The following is a 22,441-nucleotide window of genomic DNA, read 5'->3' as shown; positions in this document are numbered from 1 at the left end:
GGAGTCATTGTGTCTGCCATCTCCCCTGATTTGCGGAGAGTGTTGCAGAAATTTCAGGCTAATAAACCTGATCGTTGTCCGGCCGAGAAACTGTTCGTCCCTGATAGGTGGACTAGTAAAGTTATCTCTGAACTTCATTGTTCGGTGCTGGCCGGTCATCCAGGAATCTTTGGTACCAGGGAGTTGGTTGCTAGATCCTTTTGGTGGCCGTCTCTGTCGCGGGATGTGCGTGCTTTTGTGCAGTCCTGTGGAATTTGTGCTAGGGCTAAGCCCTGCTGTTCACGTGCCAGTGGGTTGCTTTTGCCCTTGCCGGTCCCGAAGAGGCCTTGGACACATATTTCGATGGATTTCATTTCTGACCTTCCCGTTTCTCAAAAGATGTCTGTCATTTGGGTGGTCTGTGATCGCTTTTCTAAAATGGTCCATCTGGTGCCCTTGGTTAAATTGCCTTCCTCCTCTGATTTGGTGCCTTTGTTCTTCCAGCATGTGGTTCGTTTACATGGCATTCCTGAGAATATTGTTTCTGACAGAGGTTCCCAGTTTGTCTCAAGGTTCTGGCGAGCCTTTTGTGGTAGGATGGGCATTGACCTATCTTTTTCCTCGGCCTTCCATCCTCAGACTAATGGCCAGACCGAACGAACCAATCAGACCTTGGAAACATATCTGAGATGTTTTGTTTCCGCTGACCAGGATGATTGGGTGTCATTTTTGCCGTTGGCTGAGTTCGCCCTTAATAATCGGGCCAGCTCGGCTACCTTGGTCTCTCCATTTTTCTGCAATTCTGGGTTCCATCCTCGTTTCTCTTCAGGACAGGTTGAGTCTTCGGACTGTCCTGGTGTGGATTATGTGGTGGACAGGTTGCAGCAGATCTGGACTCAGGTAGTGGACAATTTGACCTTGTCCCAGGAGAAGGCTCAGCTTTTCGCTAATCGCAGACGCCGTGTGGGACCCCGACTTCGTGTTGGGGATCTGGTTTGGTTATCTTCTCGTCATATACCTATGAAGGTTTCCTCTCCTAAATTTAAACCTCGTTTTATTGGTCCGTATAGGATTTCTGAGATTCTCAATCCGGTGTCTTTTCGTCTGACCCTCCCAGACTCCTTTTCCATACATAATGTATTCCATAGGTCGTTGTTGAGGAGATACGTGGCACCTATGGTTCCATCTGTGGAGCCTCCTGCCCCTGTTTTGGTGGAGGGGGAATTGGAGTATATTGTGGAGAAGATTTTGGATTCTCGTGTCTCTAGACGGAAACTCCAGTATCTGGTCAAATGGAAGGGTTATGCTCAGGAAGATAATTCCTGGGTTTTTGCCTCTGATGTCCATGCCCCAGATCTTGTTCGTGCCTTTCATGTGGCTCATCCTGGTCGGCCTGGGGGTTCTGGTGAGGGTTCGGTGACCCCTCCTCAAGGGGGGGGTACTGTTGTGAATTCTGTGGTCACAAGTGGTATTGCAGTCTCTGGGCGTCCTCCCTCAGGTGTTTTGGTGAGCTCGTTGGCTGCCTTGCTATTTAGCTCCACCTGAGTCTGTCTTCCTTGCTCCTTGTCAATGTTCCAGTGTTGGATCTGAGCTACTGCATCTTTCCTTGGGCCTGCTGCTCTGCTAGATAAGTGCTTCTAGTTTGTTTTCTGTTTTTTCTGTCCAGCTTGTTATTATCTTTTGCTGGAAGCTCTGAGAAGCAAAGGGGTGCACCGCCGTGCTGTTAGTTCGGCACGGTGGGTCTTTTTTGCCCCTTTGCGTGGTTTTCGTTTTAGGGTTTTTTGTAGACTGCATAGTTCTCTTTGCTATCCTCGCTCTGTCTAGAATATCGGGCCTCACTTTGCTGAATCTATTTCATTCCTACGTTTGTCTTTTCATCTTGCTAACAGTCATTATATGTGGGGGCTGCCTATTCCTTTGGGGTATTTCTCTGAGGTAAGTCAGGCTTGTATTTCTATCTTCAGGCTAGTCAGCTCCTCAGGCAGTGCCGAGTTGCATAGGTAGTGATAGGCGCAATCCACTGCTGCTTCCAGTTGTGTGAGGACAGTTCAGGTACTGCAGTCTACAGAGATTCCACGTCTCAGAGCTCGTCCTATTGTTTTTGGTTATTGCCAGATCTCTGTATGTGCGCTGATTACTGCACGCTGTGTTGCCTGATTGCCAGCCATAACAGTCAACGTCTACAGTGAAGAGGCGACTTTGGGATGCTGGCCTTCAGGGTTGAGTGTCAAAGAAAATGCCATATCTGAGACTGCCTAATAAAAGGAAAATATTAATATGGGCAAAAGAACACAGACATTGGACAGAGGAAGATTGGAAATAAGTGTTATAGACAGACAAATCCAAGTTTGAGGTGTTTGGATCACAAAGAAGAACATTTGTGAGATGCAGAACAATTGAAAAGATACTGGAAGAGTGCCTGATGCCATCTGTCAAGCGTGGTGGAGGTAATGCGATGGTCTGGGTTTCTTTGGTGCTCGTAAAGTGGGAGATTTGTACAAAGAAAAGGGGATTTTGAATAAGGAAGGCTATCGCTCCATTTTGCAACGCCATGCCATACCCTGTGGATAGCGCTTTATTGAAGCCAATTTTATCCTACAACAGGACAATGACCCAAAGCACACCTCTAAATTATGCAAGAACTATTTAGTGAAGAAGCAGGCAGCTGGTATAATATTTGTAATGGAGTGGCCAGTGCAATCACCACCAGATCTCAACCCCATTGAGCTGTTGTGGGATCAGCTTGACCGTATGGTATGCAAAAAGTGCCCATCAAGCCAAACCAAATTGTAGGAGGGGCTTCTGGAAGCATGGGGTGCAATTTCTCCAGATTACCTCAGCAAATTAACTGCTTGAATGCCAAAGGTCAGCAATGCTGTAATTGCTGCAAAGGGAGCACTCTTTGGCGAAAGCAATATTTGAAGTATAAAATTATTATTTCAAATAAAAATCTTTTTTTTGAACCTTGTCATTATCTGGACTAGACTTTCAATTCATTTGGCAACTCATTTGATTAATAAAAGTATGAGTTTTCATGGAAAACACAAAATTGTCTGGGTGAACCTTAACTTTTGAACAATAGTGTAGTTGTCAAATTATTGCAATTTTTGCATCTACTGAGTTTTTTTTGCAAATTTGGCAGATAACGTGAGTTGGGTCATCCTTTGCGGTCTCAAAAAAAAGCCCAGACTAAGCAACCCTTGCCGGTCCGATGAACTGCAAACTCGTGACAGGTGCTGGCCACAGCCAGAGTTGAGGCTGAGGATGCAGTGTTTGTCATGGTTGCATCACTTCGTGTCTGTGTGGGAAGATGCAACGTAACCTCCTCATCTTCTTCCTCCCACACATACTCTGCTGAGCTTCTCAGCAGCGTACCTCTGGATTCACTCCAAGTGGGATCTATATCCTCATCATGATCCTCTCTGTTCTCACACTCCTAACCCTGAGAGTCACCCTCCTCCTCTTTCTGCTCTGACACCACAGTACAATCCACGTGTGTGTCTCTGGAATCTGAGTCTCATCAGGATCACCTCCACTCCCGGTGGTTAACATCTGATGTTGAGGGTCTGAATTCTGCTTGGACCCTACTTTGTCCGGCCTCAAATCCAACATGAAAAAATTTGGGGGCATCGGTGCAGATGCTTTCCTCCTCTGGAGTCAGTGAATCTTTGGAGCAGACCACTGATGCCCATGAAATAGAATATGTGAACAGAACTGCAAAGTGGCCCATCTGTGGTTCCCCACAGTCAGTTGAGTATTTGAAAATTTGTGATGCAGTGGAAAACAAGTGCCATTGGAGTGTCAACTCCAAGGATTGTACTGTGTGTGATGTTAAGGTGGACGAAGAGGAGGAGAGGCCACTTGATGCAGCATTTGCCATCCTCTGGAGCACATGCTCTTTCTAGCCCTCATCTACAAGGCGTGCTGCTTGTTCTGCACACTGGCTAGCACAGTGGCAAAGTCTCACTCAGTGCAGTGTTGTGTAGTATGAGGCTAGAGCAGGAGCACATCTGTTAAGTTTATGACAGACTAGGCTGTCAGTGCTGCAGTTACCTCTAGTCCCTGCATGCTCTTGTTAATGCACTCCCGACCTCCCCTGGGTCCTAGTGAACACATTACATTTACCTCAGACACTGCCTAGCCTTGTCTGACCTCATCTTATGATTTTCACCTACAGCACTTGGATCAGACATTGCCAGTGCCATCTATAAACTACCTGCCTGCAAACTTCATCTGAGGTTAATTAAATTATTAGGTTAATTCAATTCAGGTATGTAATGGTTACTGTCAGGTATGTGTGAGAGGATGGGGCAGGTTGGGAACTGAAGGGGTGGTGGAGGTAGGACAGGGTGCTGGGGGCCTTATTATTATACTTATTATAATGTGCAGTGTTCTGAGATTACTGTATATCCACTACATTGCATGTAATAGGTGCTGTTTGAGGGGGCTGGAGATGGAGAGGAAAGAGGCTTATTATTCTTACTGCCGGAGTCTTATTACAAGCCCATCCTGTTAGTATAACAAGTCCCCGTACAGCAACTATGGCATGAGCTGTGCTATATTTAATAATGTTATAGTAAGAAACTTATTATAAAATTATAAAATTTATCCTGACAGGTGATGCATGCTGCTCATGGTTTGTGCAGCCTGTATAAGCACCAACTGTAGTGTCCCAGCCAGGCATGTTTGTTCCTGTACAGCTGTGGCGCTTCAGAGAAATACATACTTTTAATAGCTGCTGAGGACCGAGTAGCGCTGTGCTCTAGTCCTACAGACAGGTCCATGGCAGCTCCTCCCCACTTGATGACAGTGAATGACAAGTGTCTTCCTATGTGCATGTATAGCAGAGAGTTGTCAGTCACTGTCAGCGGGCGGGGAGAAGCTGCCGTGGACCTGTCTGTAGGACTAGAGCACAGTGCCTCTAGGTCCCCAGCAGCTATTAAAAGTATGTATTTATCTGAAACACCGCAGTTTTACAGAGTCAAACATGTCCCACTGGGACACTACAGCTGGTGCTGATACACACTGCACAAACAATGTTCAGCATGTATTGCCCGTCTGGCTTCCTTTAAAGGGGTTGTCCAGGCTTGGGATAAAAGTCTGCAGTCAATCTGACTGCAGACTGCCAAATTTTGACTGCGTGCAGGGTATGGTCACCCTCTCACGAGGTGGCCACCCAGAGCTACCACCACTCCTAACTGCATCAGTATATAGTTAAGTTCTGTGACAATGCAGGGTGACACGATCCCCTGCACTACTGCTCTCCATTTTGTACACCGCATGTTGCTTTAAGTATGCAGCTTACAGAATGGCAGGGTGATACACTGGCCAAGGCACAGGCACACACAGGACTTTAGAGTCCTGTTGCGTTGACGTCATTGCGCAGCACTGAGACTCTGGCGTCCTGTACGTCCACATGATGACATCTCATTGGTTCACCCACACTTTGCCGGTGTACTCATCAGGATCCTGGATTAGGTGGAGTATATGATGTTTTTTATTTTAATTAAAACTTGTAGTGTGACAGTGGAGACATTATAAAGTATGGGGGGACCCTCAGACATTGTAGGGACTATTCTAGTGGGCCCTCATATAGTGTGAGGTCTTCATACAGCATGGGAGCTAATATGGGGCCATTATACAATGTGAGGACTACTGTTGGGGCCATAATACAGTTTGGGAGCTAATGGGAGGGGCATTATACAGGTAGTGGGCTAGTATGGGGACTATTGTGAAGGGCCATCATACAGTGTGGGAGCCAATATAAAGTGTGGGGACTGCTGTGGAGCCATTATACAGCATGAAAGCTAATGTGAGGGCTATTCTACAGTCTAGGGGTCATCATACAGTGTGGATTACTATAGAGGCTTATATAAAGTGTAAGGGCCAATATATAGTATTGAGGCTACTGTGGGAGCTATTAGACAGTGTGGAAGCCACTACATAGCGTGGGTTTTACAGTGGGGGCCATTATACACTTTCAGGACTACTGTGGGGGTCGTTATATTGTGTTTTGAGGGAGCAGTGGGCCCATCCTGCTATGTATAGGGGAGCTGTGGGCGCCTCATACTTTGCATGGAGGAGCTGTGGACCCAACATTATCCCAAGCTAAACCTCTAGCTACCACTCTAGGTGAAAGTAAATATTACACCTCTCTGAGCAGTGTCTGGGAGGCTGTGGTTGGTGCTGCCCAAAAGGTTGATCATCAGCAGATTAAGAAACTGACAAACTCCATAGATGGAACGTTTATGGCTGTTATTGAGAAGAATACGGATGTCTATATTGGTCATTGATATTATTTTCAAAATATGAGAAATGTATTTTTGTATATTTTGAGTTGTTTAGTTCTTGTTTTCACTTTAGCAGGTGAAAATAAACATCTGCTAAATGAGAAAATGTACTTTTCTCATTTAGTTAACCCTGCTGTTCTGTTCGGTCTGGGGAGACCTATTTTGAACTTTGGTATTTTTTGGGGTGTTCAAGATGCGGTTCTGAAACTTGTGGTTGATTGACTTAAATGAGGATGGGTCGGTCGGCCACGGGTTTCAGAGCCGCATCTTGAATATTTTAAAGAATATTGAAGTTCAAAGTCGGTCATTTTTGACCAACAGAACAGCAGGGTTAAATAATAATTCTCCACACTACCCTATAATTCTGCACAAGATATTCTCTTTAAAAAGACCAAATCGTCAAATTTTCAATAAACAAATAAAGAAGGAACGATTTTTCATCTGTATTGTCATTTGTATGCTATCCGTATTTCTGATATTCTATCTCTATATGGCTTTCATTTTTGTACATCAGAAGTTAACAAGATGTTGAAGACCAAAAGTTTCCTATTAATAATGGCAATTTATCCATAAAAATGGCATACTGTACAGATGATCCGCATAGGACCTAATTTTCTTTTGCACCTACAAATTTAAATAGACGAGTATCATCCAAAATATGGAAGAGACTAGTGCATGCTGTAGCTTTTTTCCAACGGACATTCTGTTTTTGTGAAAAAAACTTGAATCTGAACATTGAAAAATATTGATTCTAGTTTTGCCCATGTGAAGTCAGTTTTTTACATGGACAGCACTCGTATTGAAAATCCAGTTGTGTGAACATAGCATAAACTCAGGGTTGTATTAACGCTCAATATTTTCATCTATGGTTTAATTTGCATTTTTCCTATATCACAGATACAAACACATATGTAATTTCATGTACATATAAAAATATTAGATAATATTCACAGTTACACAGGCTACAACTTGTAGGCCACTTCGCCAGAAAATGAACATTTGCGAAATATGAAATACAGTCTGAATAACAGAAGAACTGCATATAAAAACGTGCCTTTGTGTATTTTGTTATGCTCCTTTGACATCCATGGAGTGAAATTGGGTAACTATTAACTGTGTATTTAAGGCAATGGCTACATGATGACATATGGTGCGCGATACTGAAATTGCAGTGTCGCATTGCTACCTGTGACATCCTATGGAAGTCCCAAAAACATTTTCAAATGAGTTGGATTTTCTGTCACAAGTCGTAAGCAACTTACTTGCCACAGACTTCCAAGTAAGTAGCAAGCAACATATGACAAGTTATAAGTGACATGTAACTTGTCACAACTTTGCTGTCCAAGGGCGACATGATGATGGCGCAACGCTAAATTTTCAGTGACGCATTGCATCATCGCGTCTAATGATTTCTTGTGATGTTGCATTGGGACTTGAGATCACCTGCCACATAGTCACAATTGTTTGCAAATGCGTTGGATTTTCTGAGTCAAGTCACAAGAAACTCACTTGCCATGCAAGTCACATGCAACTTGTCGCAACTTGGCTGTTTTGTTTTACATCAAAATCAAAGCTCTAAAATAGTCGCAAGACAGCAGCCGCAGAGAATAAAAAAGCTATGCAGGGGAACATTTTTTTTTACAGTACCCAAATTTGGAAAAAAATGTATAACCGTAATAATTTAGAATTATGTTGGCGCTTAATTCTTTAGGATAATTATTTATATTTTCATTGTTACTATATTTTTAGCATTATTTAACATTACATATGAATTAGGAAATTATATAGAAAGTTGCAGAGTTAACATATGGCTTACAATACAGCAATAGAGGTGATGTGGATGAAAACAGGTGTCTTTCTTCGATGACATTTATTCTTTTTATGACCCATTTTGTTTTTTGGGTAAAATCGTATGTTCCCACACATTCAACATGGTAAATCGATCAGACACTTTACAGCTGTTTCTCCATTTCTCTCTGTGCATATTTACCAGGGGGAAAGGCTCTCTGTACAGACATTAAACTAAAACCTGAAAATAAAAAAGTCTCCGCACAATATGAATTGGATTAGTATCTCAGAGTAGTAAGTGAACCTATTCATAGTAAAGGTTTGAAGACTACCCATGGGAACCATACTGTCAACCTTTCAATGTACTGAACAAGTTTCCACGACATCCACCAGTAGTATTTAGGTATGCCCTTGGGATCACTGACATTGGAAGTAAATGAACAGGCAATGTTGATCATAGCAACAGTTAAATCCGTAAGAGTAACTAAGGAAGTTCTCTTTCTCAAGGATGAAACCATTGCAGATATACTTTCATTTAAGATTCTATTATATTTTATATCTATTTTTCAGAATGTTCAAACTACATGTGTTCCTAGTGTTTAGAAAATACATTACACACTCCTGCTCAACCGGAACACTATAGAGAAGATGCATGGAGCGTGGTTCATTTAGCTCCTCAACCACCTAAGCAATGTCATATCTTGTGAATTATCTTCCAAGCAGGTGATATTACGGTGTTTTACATTGACCATGATGGAAGAATTACATGACAGGAGTTGTACGTTTCTGAGAAGCTAATGCAAATGTGACTACAAATTTGGCTGCACTTCCTGATGGCCATTAATGATTTTGCCATTAGGGTACACAAGAAAGCCAAGTCTAAGGGATTGTGTGCTCCTCATACAGCAAAGGAGAGTGGTCTTCGTTTTTGGTATCTCCAGGAATATCTCTGGACTAGTCATAGAAAGAGAGAGGGCTGAGGCTGGTAGAAAAACAAGCTTAGCTATAAAAAAACTGACTAGAATAAAAAGGACTTTAATATAATCGATACAAACATAGAAAGGAGTTTTTTTTTATTAATAGTGTTGCCAAAAACTGAGAGAAATAAACATATAAAAAACTTCTTTATTCGAGCTATATGTTACGGTACTGATCCAGCTCTTTCTTGAGGCTCATACAATACAGATAGTGAAGGCTAGCTGATATACCTTCTCCAGTGACATCAGAAATCAAGTTTAATTGGATTGGGTAGGGGCGGAGCGGTTGGGAATAGGGAAAAGATTGTGGGGTATTTTGGAGAAAATTCTGCTATGTTCTGAAAACTTAAAAAATATCTGATTCACAAAAAAAGAAATCACGTTTAATTAGTTAGTGTACAAAACAAGTACTACCAATCTTAAAGATAAAAGGGATGAACAATACCAATGTTAAACAAATGCTTAATGCACTAGAATCCTATAATAAATAATAATCTTTTTTTTTTAAAATGTAACCCCTTAATGGCCAGAGGTTTATTTGTTTTTGCGTTTTCGTGTTTTTTGCTCCCCTTCTTCCTAGAGTTATAACTTTTTTTATTTTTCAGTCAAAATGGCCATGTGAGGGTTTGATTTTTGCAGGACGAGTTGTACTTATGAATGACACTATTGGTTTTAACAAATCGTGTACTGGAAAATGGGAAAAAATTCCAAATGTTTAGCATTAGTATTAGTATTAGTATTAGTATTGTTTTATCTTTCTGTTCTTAACAATGATTATACATATACTGTACATATATTGTTGTATACTAATAAATTAAACATGATTTCTGATGTCATTGGAGAAGATACAGTTAAGTCATTATATATTTGGACAGAGACAACATTTTTCTAATTTTGGTTATAGACATTACCACAATGAATTTTAAACAAAACAATTCAGATGCAGTTGAAGTTCAGACTTTCAGCTTTCATTTGAGGGTATCCACATTAAAATTGGATGAAGGGTTTAGGAGTTTCAGCTCCTTAATATATGCCACCCTGTTTTTAAAGGGACCAAAAGTAATTAGACAATTGACTCCAAGGCTATTTCATGGACAGGTATGGGCAATCCTTTTGTTATATCATTCTCAATTAAGCAGTTAAAAGGCCTGGAGTTGATTTGAGGTTTGGTGCTTGCATTTGGAAGGTTTTGCTGTGAAGTAAACATGCTGTCAAAGGAGCTCTCCATGCAGGTGAAACAAACCATCCTTAAGCTGTGAAAACAGAAAAAACCCATCTGAGAAATTGCTACAATATTAGGAGTGGCAAAATCTAAAGTTTGGTACATCCTGAGAAAGAAAGCACTGGTGAACTCATCAATGCAAAAACACCTAGGCGCCGACGGTGGATGATCGCAGAATAATCTCCATGGTGAAGAGAAACCCCTTCACAACAGCCAACCAAGTGAACAACACTCTCCAGGAGGTAGGCGTATCAATATCCAAATCTACCATATAGAGAAGACTGCATGAAATTAAATACAGAGGGTTCACTGCACGGTGCAAGCCACTCATAAGCATCAAGAATAAAAAGGCTAGACTGGACTTTGCTAAAAAACATCTAGTAAAGCAAGGACAGTTCTGGAAGAACATTCTTTGGACAGATGAAAACAAGATCAACCTCTACCAGAATGATGGAAAGAGAAAAGTATGGCGAAGGAGTGGTACAGCTCATGATCCAAAGCATACCACATCATCTGTAAAACACGATAGAAGCAGTGTGATGGCTTGGGCATGCATGGCTGCCAGTGGAACTGGGTCACTAGTGTTTATTGATGATGTGACACAGGACAGAAGCAGCCAAATGAATTCTGAGGTATTCAGAGCCATACTGTGCTCAGATCCAGCCAAATGCAGCCAAACTGATTGGTCGTCGGTTCATACTACAGATGGACAATAACCCAAAACATAATGCCAAAGCAACCAGAAGTTTATTAAAGCAAATAAGTGGAATATTCTTGAAAGGCCAAGTCAGTCACCTGATCGCAACCCAATTGAGCATGCATTTTACCTGTTAAAGACTAAACTTCAGACAGAAAGGCCCACAAACAAACAACAACTGAAAACCACCGCAGTGAAAGCCTGGCAGAGTATCAAAAAGGAGGAAACACAGCGTCTGGTGATGTCCATGAGTTCAAGACTTCAGGCAGTCATTGCCAACAAAGGGTTTTCAACCAAGTACTAGAAATGAACATTTAATTTAAAACTATTTAATCTGTCCAATTACTTTTGGTCCCTTTTAAAAACAGGGTGGCACATGTTAAGGAGCTGAAACTCCTAAACCCTTCATCCAATTTTAATGTGGATACCCTCAAATGAAAGCTGAAAGTCTGAATTTCAACTGCATCTGAATTGTTTTTGTTTAAAATTCATTGTGGTAATGTCTATAACCAAAATACGAAAAATGTTTTCTCTGTCCAAATATATATGGACTTAACTGTATATCAGCTAGCCTTCACTACCTGCATTGTATGAGCCTGAAGAATGAGCTCGAATAAAGAAGTTTTAGTTTATAAGTATGTTTCTTCCTGTTTTTTGCAGCACTATTAATCCAAAGAAAACTTCCTATTTTTATTTTCTATTATTTGTCCAGATCCTTTTCCTCTGAGATGCAGAAGGGGTAGCTACAGCAAACAGAGAGCTTTTCGCTGCAATCTCAGTGTTGTGCCTGACGCTGCACGACATGTTCAGGTGAGTGAAATCACCCACCACTGCAATATTGTATTACCTCATTGATCTGCATCTGCACTCTCTTCTCTTTGCCTTCCTGCCGGGGGTGCTCTTTCTTGATTTACAGCTCATACAAAAGTTATCATTAAATTGCTGACCCGGACTGTGCACTCTCCAATGCTGTAAGCAAAGGCGACTTTGCTTCATTAATATTGGAGGAGCGTAAGTGAAGCTGATTGGGATCAGAAACTAACAGAATTCTACAATGATCCCAGGCAGTTACAGGACAGTGCCTGCAAGTATACAGAAATTGTAGAATGGATTGGAGTAGATTCTTTCTGAAAGGGTAAAACATATTTTAAAACAAGCAGCAAATGCTTTGAAAAAAAACAACTGTGATCCGATGTTGTCTGTGTACTCTCTTTTGTTTCCTCCCCTGCCCGGTAGATGTGGTATGATCAGACCAGGTCCCTGTATGGTCAGACACAGCCATTACATAGTACACTGCAGAAGCACATTTATAAGATTATCTCAGCACAGGAACATTTTTTTCTTTAACCACCCTGTTACAGAACCCCCCAGCACCAAGAATATGTTATGCAGTATATGTATGTATAATAGTTTCCATGTGAAATGCATCAGTCCACAGGCTGCGCCCCTGGACAAGATACTCTCTTTCTGACCTCCCCCACCTTTGTAATTCCCACAGTAAATATTGGCAGGCTCCGGCCCCCTGCAGCTATTGTAATGTATGTCTGGCCGACTGTTTTCCTATTGGCCTGCCCTGTGTATCTGTGTTATATATTCTGTGTGTTGTGAATAAAGGGTGTTCTTTAGACTGGAAATACGTGGAGAAGCAGTCAGCTTTTATATGCTCTCATGTAATCAAGAAATTCCTGCCAGCGTCATTTATTCAGAATCTAGCAAAAGCAGAGTGGACCTCCTGAAACACGGGGTGTGCTGAAAGAGGTACTACAGCACAGTAGACCCCTTTACACACCCTTTCCTCAATCCTTAATCTACTAACATGCTTGTTCATGTCCTGATCATCTCCTGCCTTGACTACTGCAATATACTCCTCCTGCCTCCCTGCTAACAATTTCGCACCTCTCCAGTCCATCCTTAATTCTGCTGACTAATCCATCTCTTTCCTAGCTATTCCTCTGCTTCTCCCTTCTGCAAATTGCTTCATTGGCTCCCAATTACCATACTAATAACACATCCAAATATAGAACTATTTTTTATTCCAATATCTATTAATTCAAATGTAATTTGTTCATGGGAAAACCTATTTAAATCTTGATACAGGCACGTAATAAACCATCTTTCTTTCTAACAAAGAAATTAGGAGGAAGCTTCTCCAAAAAAATTTTTAAGGTGTTGTACCATTGCCTCAATTTCTGGAAGAGTCAAAGGGTAGACTATGCAGATGATGAAGATATACTTTACATAGCATAAACGTTGGCAGATGAAACGTGCATGAGAAACAATCAAAATGTAAAAGAACAAAATCAAATAATTAGTCTGGGCAAAGGCATGTATAACCTATGACCAATATGGGTCACTGGTGAGTACCTCATTATATTTGACCAGGTCCTAGATTATACATACCTTTCACCAGACTATTTATTTGATTTTGTTCTTTTTAATTGTGAGTATTTCTCATGCACGTGTCATGTGCCAACTATTATCCGACTATATCTGTTTGTACCAAATATATGTCGCATTTATGGAGACTGATATTGAGCTCACACATCAAATATGTGTTTAATATTTTATTGATGGATTCATTTTGATTGAAGCTTATTTTTATTTTAGTGACTAGATGTAAACAAGGCTCGGGAAGAGACGAAACATTATGAAATGGTCACGGTTCATACACTGCAGTCGCAATTGATTACCCTTAAATTTCTGCAATAATCCAGTGGAAAATACCATGGATTTTTCCATTTAAGGAAATGGACATAGATGATATATGACAGTCATAATTGATTACCATATACAGCTCTGGCAAAAATTAAGAGACAACCACATCAAAACCCTGTCATGGGCAGCCCAATCTCCAGACCTGAACCCTATTGAAAACCTCTGAAATGTAATGAAGAGGATGATGGATAGTCACAAGCCATCAAACAAAGAAGAACTGCTTACATTTTTGCGCCAGAACCAGTGTGAAAGACTGGTGGAAAGCATGCCAAGACGCATGAAAGCTGTGATTAACAATCATGGTTATTCCACAAAATATTGATTTCTGAACTCTTCCGGAGTTAAAATATTAGTATTGTTGTTTCTGAATGATTATGAACTTGTTTTCTTTGCATTATTGAGGTCTGGAAGCCATGTTTTTTTTTTTTTTTGACCATTTTTCTTTAGTCAGAAAAAAAATAAAAAAAATTTTGTTTGGAAATTCAGAGACATATTGTCAGAAGTTTATAGAATTAAAGGACAATTTACATTTTACTCAAAAATATACCTATAAAGAGAAAAATCGGACAAACTGAAAATTTTGCAGTGGTTTCTTAATTTTTGCCAGAGCTGTATATAACCAATAACTGTGCCTAGATTGCTGGCACTTCCAAAATTAGTTAGACCCTACAAACAATGGAAGCATATGCCAATTTTCAAAAAAAACACTTATTCATATTTTATTAAACATTAATAATACAATACAGTACCCATTAAATTGTGGAGATACAGATACAAATAAGCTGCAAACACAGAGTATTGCTATCTTATCAAAAATAAATGTATGAATTAGAAGTAGATAAAAAGGCTAATAGGTAAGGTGCATATTAAACATAGATCAAATATGATCAGGATATTCTAAGTAAAATAAATTGGCTAGTGGTTATTTAGTAAAAAATCATGGAGCCCGACGCGCGTTTCGGATTAGCTTTTTCCTGGGGGACACGAAACCCCCCAGGAAGAAGTTAATGTGAAATGCACGTCGGGGCTCCGTACTGCATCCACAGGTCATGTATCTTAATAAGCCTCTCTTCCTGTTTGCACCTTCTGTTTATTTGCAATGTGCAATATTACTTGCATTCATTATACCTCTATATTCAGCACATGGCACTTAAGTAATATAAACCTAGCTTGTTAATACTGGTCATTTGCACTTTGCAGCATTCATTGTTTATTTCTAAGCTAGAGTGCTTACCCTATCATATCATTATTGCACTTTTTAGCTTGGAATAACCAACTGGCAAATTCAACCTTAGAGCCTATATATGAGCATTATCATCCTTAGCACTTTGTATTTTCAAATATTGTTTTATTTCTGGAATTGAACTTATATTAAGCACTAGGCACTTTAAGGCTATGTGCACACGTTGTGGACTAAGCTTAGGAATTTCTGGTGCGGATTCTGTCTCTCCTGGCAGAAAACGCACCTGCGGATTTGCCGCGTTTTTTGTGCGGTAACGCAGCGTTTTTTGTGCGGATTTGCTGCGTTTTTTACCCCTGCGGTTTTCTATAATGGAATGGGTACAAAAACGCTGCAGATTCACAAAAAAGAAGTGACATGTTACTTCATTTAAACCGCAGCATTTCCGCAGCGGATTTTCCGCAAACTGTGCACAGCATTTTTTTTTCTCATTGATTTACATTGTACTGTAAATCAATTGCGGATCTGCAGCGTTTCTGCACCTCAAAAAACGCTGCGGATCCACTGAGAATCCGCAACGTGTGCACATAGCCTAATAGGCTATGAGACAATGACTAATACCTTATATTTGCACTTTTCAGCTTTACTCTCCCTTAAGCTTAGTATTGAGCACATTTTATGCACTTTGGCATTTTCTTTGCACCATGTACCATTCAACGTATGTAGTAGCTTAGTTCTAATATATGAACAACACGATTATGAAACAGGTTGGCTTATGATACGTTCAGGTTTTTCCAAGGATTTTACCATTTTTTTATTAAATAATCACTAGCTAATTTATTTAACTTAGAATATCCTGATCATATTTTATCTATGTGTAGTATGCACCTTATCTATTAACCTTTGGATCTACTTCTAATTCATACATTTGTTTTTGATTAGATAGCAATACTCTGTGTTTGCAGCTTTTTGTATCTGTTTCTCCACATTTTAATGTGTATTGTACTGCATTATTAATGTTTAGTAAAATATGATTAAGTGCTTTTTTTAAATTGGCATAATTGATTATAGTTGAATTTGCCAGAAATCCACAGTTTGCAAGGATGTATACTGTATATTTTTTTTCTGAAGTTATATATCTACGTTAAATTTTTTTTTCTTGAATCAAATTAAATATATCAAGCATATGAGAGTGCTGTTTCTACTACTGCAGAAGTTCCGCTACTTTTAGTTGCACATGCGAAATGTAGCATCTCTCAACTTGCTTCCAGTATAGCTCTGCTATGCCTCTACCACGAACATAGAGTGTATTCTATGTTTACAACACACTCTATGCTTCACTGTATGGTCCCTGTACACAACAGTACTTCTCTCATACTGTATATCTCAATATAGCTACATGTGTGTTTTTACATAATTGATCTGTTAGCTGGTTTCCAGCAGAGCTCAACTGTTTTGCACTCAGCTCTGCTGCGTTCCTACAACATAGCTTGATATAACTATTGTGAAAGCTCTTTATACCCTCAGTCTAACTCATGCAGAATATCTTACAGATATCCAAATAACCTTTAGCAAGATTGGAGATCAACAGAAAAGCTTGCACAGTACAGTAAAGCTCTTGGTAAATCAGGGAAAATCAAAGGGTTATTTTACAAGAGGAGGAAAATTGCCCCAGGCAGTGACATATGGCGAATAGCAATAGCTTACGTGCCCACTATGGGCTACATGAGTCAGGAGGAGGCGATATTGAATTATTCCCTTTCCCCCCACACTCTGCATCTTAACTTCAACTTTATCTGCATCTTGAGGATGCAGATACTGTTGAAATCTATGGGGGAAAAGGAAACCTAAGCTCCCTGCTCCACCAGTCAGCCTATGCATGCTAGTCACAGAGAAGCAGACACAATGGAATCATTAGATCATGCCTTGTGCATAGAGCCTTAGTCCACAGGCTGAAAGAACAATGCAGAGCATCAGGGGAACAGGGTTAGCTGAGTAGTTTTATTTTTATTTTTTACCAGCAAGTACTTGCAGGAGGCTGTCAGGCCTCATAATGTGGGGGTGGAATTGTGGGGACCATCATACTGTGTGGGGGACAGTAGGTGCCTCATACTTTATGAGTGGACATTGTGTTGGTCATCATACTGTGTGTATAGGGGATTACTGCAAGGTCATCATACTGCATGGAAAGCTGTGGTGGCATCATACTGTGTGGTGGGCACTGTGGGGAATATTATACTATGTGGAGGCTATCATATTGTGCAGCGTGGTTGTATTTTATTTTGTGGGGGGTGTGGGGGACATCATACTGTGTGGTGTGTTTTTGGGAGCATCATTCTGTGTAGAGACTGCGAGGACCATTGTACTATAGGGTCCATCATAATGTGTGGGCATTATATTGTATGAAGGGGCATGATGCCCACAGTATGATGGTTTCTCATACAATATGATATTGTATGAGAAACCATCATACTGTGGACTGAATTTTACTGTGGTTGGCATCATGAGTACTGTGAGTACCTAATAATGTGTTTTAGGGATCTTTGGGGACATCATATAATGAATGGTGGATCACTGTAGAACCGTCATAATGTGTGGGGGTATCGTGGAGATATTATTTTGTGCTGAAGGCACTGTAAGGACACTATACTGTTTCTGGGGCACATTGGTAGAATCATACTATGTAGCAGACTGTGGGGACATACTTTGCTGGTGGCATTCTTGGGTCATCATACATTGGGTGTGGGGGGTACTGTTAGGTTATTATAATGTGTGTGAGGGGTATATTTTGGGGAACATACTCCATGGGGGTCATAAAAAGGATATCATAGTGGATGAGAACATTAAGCGACTTCACTAAGTACCACAATACATGTCGTCTCTCTGTCTTTAAAAGTCAGGAAGTACTGTATGTCCTTCTGGAACTGTGTCCCCACCTATTCTACTAAATATTTTTTTGGGGTTGAGGAGGAATGGGGCCCAATTAGGACTTTCTCTATGGGGTCCCATGATTTAAATGTATACAATTGACTTTAGTTACTACAGTTTCCTGATTTCACAATTCAGATTTCAATAAAACATTCCTTTCTATCACGAACACAGTCCATGATTGTTAGTTTTCTTGTGTTGCTGTTAGTATAAGAGAGTGTGAGTCTTTTAACTTGAATGAACTCACCTTGAAAAACACATACTAGCGTATTCAGATATCCAATCCTGGATACATAATTGGACTGATAGAGTCTAAATTCAAACTTTATGGAAACATTATTGGCCACAAGAAAAAAAATATAATGTGAATTTATATATAATATTCTAGGGGCTATACAACAGTGCACATAACCCATTCTGTAAAGCATATGGCTTTACTGTGTGCATTGGCTCTTAGCAAAGCATGAGCTTAAAAAATGTGGACTCGAAGTGGAACAACTGATGCAACAGATTACACACAATGATATAAGACTCTCTCCACAATTAGCAATTCAAGCAATAGGCATAAATGATACACCAAAATAAAATATCTATATAGTCTCACATATAATAATGGTAACAAATCATTTAATTGCATTGGAAAAGCCAAGATCCTTCAAAAAAGAGGATATCATAGAAACAATAGGTACACATGATGTGTACGAGTTTAATCACTCCATAAGACACAATAGATTTTCCCAAATATTAAAAAATGGCTCTCCTGGAATAAAGAATTCACAACACAACACCATTCACCTTGCCCCCTCTAATCACAGGAGAGTAGGAATGAAAAAGGGAAACAAAGAAAAAGAAAATAAGTATGCAACGTCATGGGGTGGCTGACAAGGATCCCTCCTTTTGCAATGGGAGAATTAACAATTGGAAAAGAAATGTAGGCTTGGAATACAAGAATTTATTTTATTAAATGTAGAATTATTAGAAACATAATTAGAAGCAAATATAGCGTGTATTATTGGCGGATATAAAGTTGGTATAATTGTATTTTTTAATAATTGGTAATAGTATATTTATAACTGTTTAAACACATAGATATTTTTATTTTTTTTTTGTTTTATTTTTTGAGAAAATAGATTATACAGCATTTACTCCTGTTTTTAACCTAGATTTGGATATATCCATTCATTTACCCTTCTAATCCCCCTTACTTAATAAAATTTGCTCTTTTCCTTCTTGCCCTTCCCCTGCCTATCTCTCGCATTACAATGAATAATATGCCTTAAGCATAGTAAAATATTGAGAGAAGATATACTTAAAAGATAGAAGTGATATGCCATATTCACAGCTTGTTATTTGTTGTTAAAAAAATGTTTTTGTTTTTTTTCTTTTTGGAAAAATTAAATACAAATCCATTGAAAAAAAAAGTGGAATGGACCTTATTTGGGTATATGAGGAATAACATTATATGACCTCCATACACCATTTTTCTATATTTTTCCCCTCTGCACGCTTAATTTCTAATATTCAGTTGTTTCTTAGGTACTGGGTGGAGACTAGCTGCTATGATGTCCTCCCTATCCAGTGCACAGACACATGAGGAATTACTACTCTCCTATTACGCACCTGTTCCAGCAGCAGAGAGAACATTATACAGCATCATGAAAGGCACTGGGTAAGAGTACTGAGAAGTGTAGCTGTAAGTCCAATTCTGGAGTGAGATAAACATGTCCTCAAGACACCATGTTTTCTGTTTACAACCCTTTCTTCAGATCAATACACACAGTGTCTTGAAAAAGTATAGGTACCTTCTTAACTTTTCCACATTTTTTTACTGTACATCCACAAACTTAAATAGAGCTAGTGCATGTTTGCAGATAAGAATGGGCAAAAATATAATCTCTAGATGCAATGCTGGTAGAAACATACCCCAAAACATTTGCAAAAATAATTGCAGCAATAGGTGGTCCTACTAAAAATATTGATTTAGGGGGGAGGAATACAAATGAACATCACAATTTTCAGATTTATATTTTTTAAATAATTGGAAAACTATTTACCATTTCTTTTACGCTTTTCAAATACCAGCTACTTTGTGTTGGTATATCACATAAAAACCCAATGTAATGCGTTTAAGTTTGTGGGTGTAACATGAAAAAATTTGGAATGGTTCACAGGGTATGCATACTTTCTTAAGGCACTGTGTACAGGTTCAACTTGGAATGAGTAAAAGTAGGAGCGTTACAACAGAATGTTGAGTCGTCACTGTATATTTTAAGGGATTTGCCAAGAATGAAATTTTAGACCGGATAAACCTTTTAACAATAGCCAACAAATATTTACTCATGTTCCCCTGGTCCAGTGCCAGCTCTCCACTGCTGTATCAATCTTTGATGACAGGCTGCAGCATGACATCGCACTTACAGTACATCCTGTATATGTTACCGCTGCAGCCAATCACTTGTTTGCTGCAGTGATTTGCTGCAACAATTACATGCACTATAGAAGATGGACCTGTAGAAGCACAAGCAACGCGTGAAACGGCCGTAAGCCATCAAATCTCCTGTATCTCCTGTTAACTCCTTTTTTATGTCAATCATGCAATAAAATAATACTGCATTTCAAGGATCAATAGAGTGCTGCAATTCTTCTGTTCTTCCATAATGGTCTACCGTCATGACTTCACCACTGCAGCCTGTCAACCAAGACCGAGGCAGCTGCTACATGCACTTTATGTATTATATTGTGCAGTTGTGCTTCACCACATGCAGACATATCACATAGTATAGAATATTGGGTACACGCTTCCTCTCTAGAATTGCTCTATCTACAATATGTAAATGATTAGATTTTTCAAAATGAATAAAACAATTTTCACAAAACTTACATTTTCTGGCTGGCTTCCTGTCAGACCACTCCTGGACAGTTATCTGATCACCAGGCCCTCCGATGTAGTACTGGTCTTCATAAGTTGAATTGTCTGGAATATCATATGGATCCCACGGGTCAGTCAAAGAATTTTTCACACAAATTTTGGTAACTTGCTCAATCTGGAACATCACAGCATCTTTATATAGATAGATGTATTCAAAAAACCTAAGTTAATAAATGAAAACATTTGCTTTATTACTAGATCCCAGTTTATGGTTAACATGAAATCAACGATCATGTAGCTCCATGTTAGAAGCACAGATTATTAAAATGTAAATCACAAAAAGCAAAACTGTTTTGGGTATTCAAATTTAAAATACACGTGTGACGACACAGCATTTATTTTTAATTATGCCAGACGTATTTTTCTTTGGTGGGACAGGAGACATAGGCTATTGTTTATATGACAAACCAAATAGAACAAATAGGAGTAACAACACCCAATAGAGTTGAAAAAAGGTAAATTTATTAATTATAAACAAAATACTATAACAGTAAGACGGACTTGGATCAGGTAGTGAAGGCTACCAATATCCAGACAAACAAAAACACAAATGGGCAGATACATAAAGTGCTTAGTGCATATTAAATCCAGGGGAACCGAATAGTACTGGGCATAAACAGTATAACACCGCAAAGCAGTGATAAAAATGCGCGCATAGTAAGTAAAGCCCCCCGTTCCCCCATCTTAACCTTGCTTACCCATAGTGTAACTGAGTCTGGACACGTGCCACGCCAACACCAACGCGCGGTTCGCTCAGCTTTTTCAAGTTGCGGTATTTATTGGGAGTGTCCGTGAGGTGTATCTATATTTAAGACATCCACATGGGGACTAGTCTTTTTGGCACCTTATTATATATTTGGCCCTTGGTGGTCTTGTTTTCATTGTTTATATGAGCCTGAATGCTGACTCTTGAATTGATATTTGCTGCAACTTATTGTGCTGCTATCCTTGGATGACAGGAATGTAGGGTAATTGAACAATTGCTAATGTTTGCTAGTATGTTGATTATCCATTATATTAGTACATACAGCTTGTTGACCTGCAATTAGTGAAGGACAAACTATGCAGATTTGTTGAATACTTGTACAATGAAAGATTATATTATCCCATCTTCCCCCTGACCTATGAATGATGGCCTGAAGGACAGTTGTGAACTATTAAAGGGGATCTGTCTCTGTTCCCAGAGAGACTCTACATGAGAGTAGCCAATGCAGCATGGTTCCAACCGGAGAAATACAGATTTGAGACACTCTAGAGGATGCCAGCATAGGGGACCATGACCCCAGCTGGAGGAATACAGATCTGCTCCATTGACCATTACTAAGCCTATGGAGACATTAGGAGAAGATAGGTTGGGAGAATTAGGTCACCTGGCCATGTACCTAATTGGACTGTCAGCTTCCTAAGCTTGTTGCTACCTTTTCTCTGTGGGAGCCCAACAAAGGTGTAGTGCCACTGGTGGAGTTAGTCAGTCCTGGAAGCACTGAAGTCACAGCTGCTCTAATCCCAGTGAGCCAGTGCAAGGGTGAGACTCTGTAATTTGAACTGTATAGCTTATTTGCTAGGAATGCACTATATGTTATTGTCAGTTGGTCATTTAATAAAGCCTTGCCACACTGTTTTACCCTCACAATGTGTTGTCTGAGTAGTATTATGCCCTCGAAAAAAGGAGTACAGGCATTCAGTGGAATGAGGCCTTGTGCTTGCAGTCATTCTAAAGACAGCCAGGCCAGTGG

General features: G+C 39.7%; 1 protein-coding gene across 3 annotated transcripts in view; it reads right to left on the bottom strand.

Moving 5' to 3' along the window:
• The window catches only part of EPDR1 (ependymin related 1), a 134,786-nt gene that overhangs the window by 18,480 nt on the left and 93,865 nt on the right, over positions 1-22,441 (bottom strand). For all 3 annotated transcript variants that reach the window (XR_011314011.1, XR_011314010.1, XM_069730243.1), the window contains exon 2: positions 20,658-20,866. Coding sequence is in view for 1 of the 3 variants with exons in the window: in XM_069730243.1 (XP_069586344.1) it covers positions 20,658-20,866 (209 nt within the window). In the remaining 2 variants the exon portion in view is untranslated. The remainder of the gene's footprint in view (positions 1-20,657; positions 20,867-22,441) is intronic.

This window comes from Ranitomeya imitator, chromosome 6, assembly GCF_032444005.1.
Source record: "Ranitomeya imitator isolate aRanImi1 chromosome 6, aRanImi1.pri, whole genome shotgun sequence".
NCBI classification, from domain to species: Eukaryota; Metazoa; Chordata; class Amphibia; order Anura; family Dendrobatidae; genus Ranitomeya; species Ranitomeya imitator.
Note: the sequence above shows the minus strand (reverse complement) of the source record. Positions and strands in the feature narration are given on the sequence as shown.